This window comes from Cyprinus carpio, chromosome B22 (genome assembly GCF_018340385.1).
Source record: "Cyprinus carpio isolate SPL01 chromosome B22, ASM1834038v1, whole genome shotgun sequence".
NCBI classification, from domain to species: domain Eukaryota; kingdom Metazoa; phylum Chordata; class Actinopteri; order Cypriniformes; family Cyprinidae; genus Cyprinus; species Cyprinus carpio.
In genome coordinates this window covers 29,276,285-29,287,213 of record NC_056618.1, presented here as the reverse complement: position 1 = coordinate 29,287,213, position 10,929 = coordinate 29,276,285, and the positions used below count along the sequence as shown (strand labels likewise).

General features: G+C 36.9%; 1 protein-coding gene across 1 annotated transcript; it reads left to right on the top strand.

The window, feature by feature from the left end:
- Positions 1-577: 577 nt before the first annotated feature.
- Positions 578-10,897, top strand: LOC109066230 (GTP-binding protein 2-like). Its single transcript, XM_042749139.1, has 12 exons — positions 578-944; positions 1,705-1,731; positions 1,817-2,001; positions 2,111-2,216; positions 3,292-3,489; positions 3,591-3,765; positions 4,569-4,788; positions 4,940-5,075; positions 5,165-5,223; positions 6,486-6,657; positions 6,757-6,921; positions 8,227-10,897. Exons 1-12 carry the CDS (start codon positions 759-761, stop codon positions 8,413-8,415), a joined length of 1,818 nt encoding a protein of 605 aa, XP_042605073.1. The 5' UTR covers positions 578-758; the 3' UTR covers positions 8,416-10,897.
- Positions 10,898-10,929: the final 32 nt, after the last annotated feature.

The following is a 10,929-nucleotide window of genomic DNA, read 5'->3' as shown; positions in this document are numbered from 1 at the left end:
CAAAGTTTTCCGTCTGTGTACCTCTGCTTTCATGTGGGCTTCACACAGAATAACCACATTTTCTATTAATAGCCAAGGAGTTTTTGGACTACTTGTCTTTATTCCTAGCTACAGAAATGTCATAATCATTATGATTCTTAATGGGAGCACCAAATTCGTTTTGAATAACCACAAAACCTCTCTAATCGTCCTTTTACAGAAGCATGAAAAACTATATTTTTGCGCCTCCTACAGGTACTTAAAAAAAAATCCAAATAGCTAACGTTGCTATTGCTGTATTATGCTTCATACTTAAGGCTATAGGTATTTGTATGTAAACGTATGAGCACAGCTGTAAAAAAAAATTGCTTGATAGATGGCCTGATGTTTACATAGGCAGATAGAGTGAGAAATATATATATATATATATATATATATATATATATATATATATATATATATATATATATATATATATATATATATATATATACTCAGACAGACAGATAGACAGATAGATAGATAGATAGATAGATAGATAGATAGTGTTTGACAAGTTAAACAGAGGGATGACGAATGGTTGCCTATTGGAGGCGGGGTTTACTGAGGAGGATGTAACGTTAGCTGCGGTCGGTCATGGCTCCCAGACCGCGTATCCCAGTGCAATAGTAAAGAAATACATTGTCTCTGTTTATAACAGAGAAGTGCATTTTTAGGATACATATGTTTACAATTTCAGTTTAAACCCGAATTTTATCTCATTTATATTCGAGCGGGCTATGGATGTGCAGGTTGCAAACCATTGCAGCATCACCTCTGCAGCAAAGGCGAGCATCGCGCAGAATGCCGCTGAATGCGGGATCGCCAACACAGCAAAGAAGAAATCCCGCTCCAGGAGAGGCAGGAGAGGCAAGCGACGGAGGGGCAAGAAGGCCAACGAGCCTCCGCCGTTTCTACCACCGGAGGTAAATACAGATATTGGCGGATGCTTACCATTACTCCCACTGTACTGAAGCCTATATAAATATACATAACAGTCCCTGTTCTGCATCTTAATATCGTTAATCAGAATATTAATAATAACAGCAACAATGTTACAAAGCTGCTGGCAAAATACTTATTCTAGATACACAAAATTGGTAACAACAGCCAAAATACCGTAGTTATCCTTACCTACTGTAAAAATCATAATAAATTATTACTACTAACAGTGTAAACAGTAACGTTAGGCCTATGTCTTACCTAGTTTCGTTTTCTTTTTGATGACAGGTGTCGAATACTAATTTACTGCAGTATTGTATTACTCATAATTATTACATTTTAGTTACAGAGAAGGCCAAGACCAGAATGCACTTTATATATATATATATATATATATATATATATATATATATATATATATGCGAAAACAGATATTTAAAAATATCCACTGTTCATGCTAGGTTTATTTTATGGTAGATAGGTTAATAGTTAAACAAAATAATAATAATAAAAGTAAAAATAAATGTGTTAATAAATAAACAAAAATATGTTAGTAACATAATGTCAAATAAATGCAACTGTACGTGGTTAATAATCATTTTCTAGTTCTTTTCGAGGTAGTATTTTGTCCAGTAAAAGAATTATGTGCAAGGACAGATTTTTGCAAGGTTGATTATTTATTTAATTTAATTTAAGATTTTTATTGAATTGATTGTTATTTGCCCACATATCTTTATTTTGTAGGCTGAAGAGGGAAACATTGAATACAAGGTATGCAAAAATTGAAATTCAACTTATATTTTATTGACATTTTTATGTATTTAATGGCATATTCATCCACTCTTTCTTCACTCAGCTGAAGCTGGTAAACCCCACACAGTATCGGTTCGAACACTTGGCCACGCAGTTGAAGTGGCGCCTGCAGGAGGGCCGCGGGGAGGCCGTGTATCAGATTGGGGTGGAGGATAACGGTCTGCTGGTTGGACTCACAGAAGAAGATATGAAAGCTTCACTCAAGACACTTCGCAGAATGGCTGAGAAGTATGTATTCTGTTCATTGTCCAGTTAGTTTATTCTTTAATGTCAGTGTGTAAGAAGTGGCTTAGAGGCGTGTTGTGTCGTCTTGGTAAGACTCTGTAACTCTGTGCAGGGTTGGAGCCGATATCACGCTCCTTAGAGAGAGGGAGGTGGACTGCGATAGAGCGCGACGGAAAATCGCTGAAGTTCTTGTGCGGAAAGTTCCAGATGACCAGCAGGTGAGCTTGTGATGCTTCAGTCAGTTTCTATTTAATTTCTATTGTGAATTGTGGTTGTTGTGGTTTTAGTTATTGTATCTGTCATGGCACATTTTGTAATAGGATCTGTTAAGAAAACTATTTGATAAGGATGTTTTGATTTTTTTGAATTATTTGTTTATTAATTTGTTAAAAAAAAACTTATATTCTTGCAGACAACTATTACTGAAATAAAATATATTATTATTATTTCTTCAAAAATACTAAATAAAAAGTACAAGTTTTTTAAAATATTAAATATAAAACATACAAAAAGTTTTAAAATTATTATATAATTTGCCTTTTTATTTTTTATTATTATTATTTTGTATTTACGATAAAGGTCTTGTAAAAAGGATTATATTCTTGAAATAAAATCATTGGAATAAATACATAAACTTAGAATAAACTGGGAATTGTTGGAATACAATGATCTTTTATAACTATTTCTTTAAAAAATACAAAATAGAAAATTACAACATTTTAAAAATACAAAAAAAAAAAAGAAGTTTTAAAATAATTATGGAGTTTTTTCCGAAAAGTTCTAATTAAAAGGTATTTACTTGATTTTTGGAATAAAATAATCTTTTATTATTATTTCTTTAAAAACATAAAATGTTACATGATTATTAAAATATTAAACATTTGTCAAATGATTGATTAAAATAAATAAACAATTTTGGCATTACGACTTTTTTCCACCAGTTAAAAACCAGTGGGTATAAATAACTCACAGGAAGCTTTTTAGTTGTCATGTTTAGAAGAAAGTCATAAGAAATTAAATCATCACAACACTGACCACAGTAGACTCTCATAAACGTGTAGGTCAGTAAATTTCTTAAAATATATCCAATAATTTTGTCTGTTTTTCAGCTAAATATAATATTTGTTACTTATTCATGGTTGTTATACAGCCATTTGTATAGTAATAAAATTGCAATTTTTATAAATCGATTTTTTTTAAAAGATTTTCAAAGCCATCCTTATTTGTCACTGACCCACTAAACTAATAATGCATTATGTACTGTCACTGTGCATTCTGTGTTTGTGTGTGTAGTTCCTGGATCTCCGTGTGGCTGTTCTGGGTAACGTGGACTCAGGGAAGTCAACTCTGCTGGGGGTGCTGACTCAGGGCGAGCTGGATAACGGACGGGGCAGGGCCAGACTCAACCTCTTCAGACACCTGCATGAGATTCAAACCGGACGGACGTCCAGCATCAGTTTTGAGATCCTGGGGTTTAACAGCAAAGGAGAGGTGAGACAAATATTCAGGAATTTAAACCAATAACCTCCTGCTTACTAGCATATACTGTATGCTTGCTGCTTTGAGAAATACTGGTCTTTTCATTGTTTTAGGTTGTAAACTACAGTGACTCCCGTACAGCAGAGGAGATCTGTGAGAGCTCTTCTAAGATGATCACTTTTATTGACCTGGCTGGTCATTATAAGTACTTGAAGACCACTATATTTGGCCTGACAAGCTACTGCCCAGACTTTGCCATGCTGGTGGTGGGAGCCAATACTGGCATTGGTTTGTATTAGTTATATTGTTTTATAAGTTGTAAAAGTTATTTAAGAGTATATTTAATGAGCAAGCCATAAAAATATGAAATATCTAAAAAAATTACTGGCCGATAAGTAAAATACACAAAATAAAAACATTAACACTACACTACTGTTCAAAGGTTTGGAGTCTGTAAAATTGTTAAAATATTTTTTAAGAAGTCTCTTATGCTCACCAAGGCTGCATTTGTTTGTTTAGAAATACAGTAAAAACTATAATATTTTGAAATAATATTAAAATTAAAAAAAAAAACAGTTTTCTGTTTGAATATATTTCCAAATGTAATTTATTCCTGTGATGCAAATCTGAATTTTCAACCAGAGTTTTTACTCCAGTGTCACATGATCCTTCAGAAATCATTCTAATATGCTGATTTGGTGAAAAGAAACATTTCTTATTATTATCAATGTTGAAAACAGTTGTGCTGCTTGATATCTTTTGAGGAAATCTTGATACATTTTTCAGAATTATTTAGGAGAGAAAATTCAAAAGAACTGCATTTGTTTGAAATCGAAATCTTTTGAAATATTATAAATGTCTGTACTGTGACTTTTCATCAATTTATTGCATCCTTGCTGAATGCAAGTATTACTTTTATTTGAAAACCATATAATCTTATTGAGCCCCAAACTTTTAAACGGCAGTGCATATTTCTTATCATTTTTAAAATCAAATGATAAATCATTAATCAAAACCAGCCAGCCCTACTTTTAACAAATTTGGCGTCATAACATATTATACATTATTCCCACATTGTAAAATGCTCCCAGCTGGCACAACTAGAGAGCATCTGGGTCTGGCGATGGCACTGAAGGTGCCCATATTCATTGTGGTGAGTAAGGTGGACCTCTGCGGTAAAAGCACAGTGGAGAAAACGGTTCGTCAGTTGGAGAGAGTGCTCAAACAGCCTGGCTGCAACAAAGTCCCAATGGTGGTGTCCAACCCTGATGATGCCGTCACGGCTGCACAGCAGTTTGCACAATCCTCCAGGTAAGTATGTATGAGAAAAGAGGGGTTATTATACACTTATGCATTTTTTCCACCTGAAGTCAGTGTTTCTTGCAACAATGATTTTTCCCTGACAACTTTCCTCCTTCTTTTTGAGCCTCACAGTTAAACAGCCTATTTTTGATCCCTACAGTGTGACGCCCATCTTCACCCTCTCCAGTGTGTCTGGGGAGAATCTGGACCTTCTGAAGGTCTTTTTCAACATTCTTCCTCCTCTGAGCAACAGCAAGGAGCAAGAGGAGCTCATGCAGCAGCTCACGGAGTTCCAGGTACAAGCACACTCTTACCAACGCACATGTCTTGTCTTAATTCTGAGATATTCCAAGATATTTGATGTCAAATTGATGTGCTCTTAAAGGTGGATGAGATTTACAGTGTTCCTGATGTAGGAACAGTAGTTGGTGGAACACTGTACAGGTCAGTTCACATCTGTTATGTCAATCTTGTCTGTTCATCTGTCTAATAACTGCCCACTATCAACCACTCTTTTTTTCTTGTAGTAAGTATATATATATATATGAATATCCTATAAGAAAAAACAAAAAAACATGGTCACTATATTTATACCATGGTAACCACAAATTATCTATGGTTTTGTTACACTAAACATAGTTTAACCATGGTATTTGTAGTAAAACTGTGGTTATACAAATGGTAATCGATACACCAAAAACATCATTCATTACACTTTCACTAGAATAAAGCCATGGTTAATTTTTATAAGGGACAGATAAATACCCTAGCAACCATTCAGAACATCTTAGTAATTCCTTAGCATCCTAGCAACATCTTAGCAACCACCTAGATCACTCTGTAGTAACATACTTGCAACTACTCAGAACACTTTAGCTTTGTAAACCTTCTTAGCAAACCCCATAGCAATGCACTCTCAAACGCTCAGAACACCTGGGCAATGCCCTATTAACACCTTAGAAACCACTCACTCTTCCAATTGTCTCTCAAATGCTCGGAACACCTTGGCAACGCCCTATCAAAGCCTTAGAAACCACCAACTCTTCCAACTGTCTATCAAACGCTCAAAACACCTAGGCAACACCCTAGAAACTCCTTAGAAACCACCCACTGTTCCAACTGCCTCTCAAATGCTCAGAACACCTGGGCAACAACTTAGAAACCACCCACTGTTCCAACTGCCTCTCAAATGCTCGGAACACCTAGGCAACACCCTAGTAACGCCTTAGAAACAATTCACTTTTCCAACTGTCTCTAAAATGCTCAAAAAACCTAGGCAATGCCCTAACAACACTTTAGAATACTCTCACTCTTCCAACTGTCTTATAACGTTCTCAGAACCACCTAAAACACCCTAGTGACTGCTTATCAATTCCCTAGCAACCACTCAGAACAACTTATCAAACCTTAGCAACTCAGAGCAATGTTTTAGCATTGTAGAATCTGATTTACACACACATTTCAATGCCATGCAAAATCTTCATGTGGAAGTCTTTCATGCTCTTGTGGAATCCCTGATCTCCCAGTTTCCAGTTTGAAATGACCTGATTTTACTAGCAAAAATCTGTTAAATGGTGGTTAATTTGACCAATCCTTAAGGCCTATATAACCTTCACACTTCAAGGCTTTTTCAAGCCAATCAATATTCAGTTTATCTTGACAATTTTCCTTTTATAGTTCATAATTAACTTTCTATTCACACACAGTGGTGTGTGTCGTGAAGGAGACCGGCTGGTTGTGGGTCCCACCGATGATGGGCGGTTCCTGAGGTTGAAGGTGTGCAGTATCCACAGGAATCGTTCTGGCTGCCGCGTGCTAAGAGCCGGACAGGCCGCCACACTTGCACTTGGGAACTTTGATCGCTCATTACTACGAAAGGTCAGATCTCAAAATGTGAACAAGAGGAGAAAAGACTAAATAAAGTCCTTATTTAGATATATCTTTATGATGTCTTTGATCTTGAGTGTTTGTGTTTTGGGCATGGTCATGGTGAGTCCCAAAATGAACCCTACAATTTGCTGGCAGTTTGAGGCCGCTATAGTCCTCCTGTTCCACGCCAAGACTTTCCGCCGTGGTTTCCAAGTCACAGTGCACGTGGGGAATGTAAGGCAGACCGCCACGGTGGAGTGTCTGCTTGGAAAGGTGTGGATTTTTAAACTTCCTGACATTAATCAAGTCCCTAGTCCAGGTTCAAGTCAATTCCTAAATCAAGTTTTTACAAAAGAACTTGACTTACTTTCTTCTGTAGAACACAATGTTCTGAGAAGTGTTACTAAAAATAAAGTTCTTTATTGTCATCTTTGGTTCCATGAAGAACCTTAAAAAATCTATGGAATCTTTCCGTTGCTCAAAAGGTTCTTTATAGTAGAAAAAGTTTCTTCATATTATTAAAAAGTTCTTTAACTTTAAAGGGATAGTTCACCCGAAAATTAAAAGTCTGTCATTAATTAATCACCCTCATGTCGTTCTAACCCCGCAAGACCTTCGTTTATCTTCAGAAGACAAATTAAGATATTTTTGATGAAATCTGAGAGTTTTCTTACCCTCCATATTCAGCAACAGAACCACAGGCCCAGAAAGGTAGTAAGGACATTGTTAAAATCAGGGGTGCCCAAACTCAGTTCTGGAGGGCCGGTGTCCTGCAGAGTTTAGATCCATCCCCAATTAGACATACCTGAACCAGCTAATCAAGCTCTTACTAGGCATACTAGAAACCTCCAGGCAGGTGTGTTGAGGCAGGTTGGAGCTAAACTCTGCAGGACATCGGCCCTCCAGGACCGAGTTTGGGCGCCCCTGGTTAAAATAGTCTATGTAACTTCAGAAGGTAAACCTTAATCTTACAAAGCTACGAGAATACTTTTTGTGTGCAAAGAAAACAAAAATGACTTTATTCAACAATTCTTCTCTTCCATTTCAATGTCTGCCACCATTCATATGAGTATCATTACGCATGCGCTGCACCTTGTTTACAAGCATAGGAATGCACACGCATACATTGTAGTACTCTCAAGAATGGCGGCGCACAGTGATGCAAAAGAGAAGAATTGTAGAATAAAGTCGTTATTTTTTCTTTGTGCACAAAAAGTATTCTTGTAGCTTCAGGAATATTATGATTGAACCACTGATGTCACATGGACTTGGAATATTTAAACAATGTTCTTAATAACTTTCTGGGCCTGGGAATGTTTTGGTTGCATTGCTGTCTATGCAAGGTTAAAAAGCTCTCGGATTTCATCAAAAATACCTGTTGTGGTCCGAAGATGAACAAACATAATATTCAACCCAAATGGTTTTTCAACAAAAAATAACAAAAGAATTTTTATTTTTGGGTGAACTAACCCAAATGGTTTTTCAACATGAAAGGTTCTTTGGGAAACAAAAATATTTTGTTATATATTATTTTGAAAAGTGTATCATCACAGAAAAATTTGTGTGTTTCTTCTCTAGGAGGAGCTGCGGACAGGCGAGAGAGCCGTAGTGTGTTTCAGATTCTTAAAGCACCCTGAGTACTTGCGCGTGGGAGCCAAGTTGCTCTTCAGAGAGGGGGTGACCAAAGGCATTGGACACGTGACGCACCTCCTACCCTCCACCCAGAACCACGTGCCTGATCAGAACCGCAACCAGAACCACAGTTAGACACATCGCGAGTGACACCATTAATCAAAAGAGGACATTTGATTGCATCTGCAGTCGTTTCCTGTCCTTGCCTTGAGTTTGCATCCCCTAGTTCAATCGTGCACCTTTCATTTCCACTCTGTAGATTTGCCTATAATAATTGCAGATTTGCTCGTGTGTAAATGCTCTTGGCTCCTGTGACATTTGAACTGTTGATTAGAGTATATATCTGCTGGGTGTAATGGAACTCGGAAACCTCTCCTATTTTTGCACACATGCGTGTTTGACATCTCAAGTTAAAGCTGTCTGACCTTGAGTGAAGCATTTGGGAGTCGCTATGTTGGGTATCTGGTGCAGATTTCTGCAGGAGCTCCTGCCTGCAGACTGCATTATAGATATGAGAACAAAATCATAGCATTGGAAAATAATTTTTTTCAGCTGTACTTATGTCTTGAGGTCCTCAGTGATATTAAATACATGACATTACCCCAGGAGATCTGACAACACTTTAGGTCTTCAACCTTGTTCCTGCAGACCAGGGGTCCTCAACTCTGGACCTCGAGATCCACTTTCCTGCAGAGTTTAGCTCCAACCCTAACCAAACACGCCTGAACAAGCTAATCAAGGTCTTCAAGATTACTACAAAGTTGCAGGTAGGTGTGTTTAATCCAGGTTGATGCTAATCTCTGCAGGAAAGTGGATCTCGAGGTTCAGAGTCAAGGATCCCTGCTGTAGACCCACTGTCCTGCCAAGTTTAGCTAATGTACAACCCTAATCACATACAGCTGGACCAGCTAATCAAGGTCTTCAGGGTCACTTGAAAAATCACAGGCCAGGTGTGCTGAATCAGGTTGGAAATTAAATTTGAAGGACAGTGCAGTCCAAGAGCAGGGTTAAAGGCCTACTGTAGGTCTTAAACTCAAAGTATACTTAAATTTGGCACGACAGCTGAGTGTTTGCATATAGCTGAATACATAGCTTTTCAAAGCATACTCCATTTGATGGCCAGTTAGTGTAAGAAAAATTAAAGCCGCATATGTGATTTGAGTGTACGGCATGTATGGCTCAGTGGTAGAGCATTGCGTTAGCAGCGCAAAAGGTCATAGGTTCAATTCCCAGGGAACACACATACTGGTAAAAAAAAATTAAATGTATAGCCTGAATGCACTGTAAGTTGTTTTGGATAAAAGCGTCTGCTAAATGCATAAATGTAAACGGTGACGAAATTTACGTCTGCACGCCCCAGTTTACACATAATAATCCAAGCTGAGCTAACCACTGTATGATTTCTACAGTCCTTTACGATCGTTGCTTGTCAGTTTGTATGATATACGTTGTATCTATGATTTGTCAGAAAGGCTATTAGTCAGAATATGTGAACATGATACATAAAGCGAAATTGTCTTGAATGGAAAAACTGTAGCTGAAATCATACAGTAATGCGAGGCTGGCTGTAGTCACAAATGGAAACAAGATTGTGATGGACAAAAAGTATATTCCATTTAACACGTTGTAGTTTTACAGTTGTTCCATTATGACTGAACGAAATTGAAATTTCAAAAGTTGAAAATGGTGAACGAAAAATGGGCGTAACATGTTAATGAAACTTAAAATGCCAGATTTTAATTTAAATGAATCCGACAATCCCAAAATTGTTTTGCAAAAGATTTACACATCAATTTTAAGGTTCATGAATAAATGAACACAGTCTTGTTTTTGTTCACTTGATGTTGTACCATTTCAGTACATTTGTTGGTGTGATTGAATATCGCCCCCTATCTTCAGGACAGAAGAGGTAACCGAAAGGGAATTTTTGGAGCTCTAGGGTTGTAGGAACAGTCAGGCATGATTGTTTTTTCCACTAGCTGGATTACATTGTGCCTAATTCTAAATGTATTCACAGATGACAAAAACAAAATTGTGCATATTGCACAGTTGTTTGTTAGCAAATAAGGTTTAGGTCATATTTTATGGCTTACAGGATTAACTGGGTTAAACTTATGGCAGCTTTGTGTGATGGGCATTTGTCTTGAGCATGCACAGGAACCCAGATAACCATTGTGTTGTGTGTCTCATTCACTCCTTTCAAGATATTGTGCAATTGCAAAAATATTGAATGTACTGCTAATGTATAAAAGCTCATTTCATTTAACAGTATTAAACAGTGAGCGTCAGTAATGAAGCTTGAGCAGAACGCATTTACAAGTGTAAATAATTTGTAAAACCTTGTTTTTACATTAGAAATTCATTCTGCTTTTGTTTTATAAATGAGGCCCAATTGCTTTCATAACTTCCGCTGTTGGTTAACAGTGCATGTTGTGCTTACACAAATAACAATTAATATTGTCTGATGTGCAGCTGGTGTGCTTTATTACATTTGAGATGTATCTTCATTTCATGCACTTCTGCAAAAAGGCTTCAAAAACCTAGAAACCAGACTAGTTATCTATTGCTTTGCTATTAGTTCCGATGTAATAAAGAATCACATGGTTTATTGAGGAAACCCTTTGTTGTTTGTAATTATTTAAGGACAGG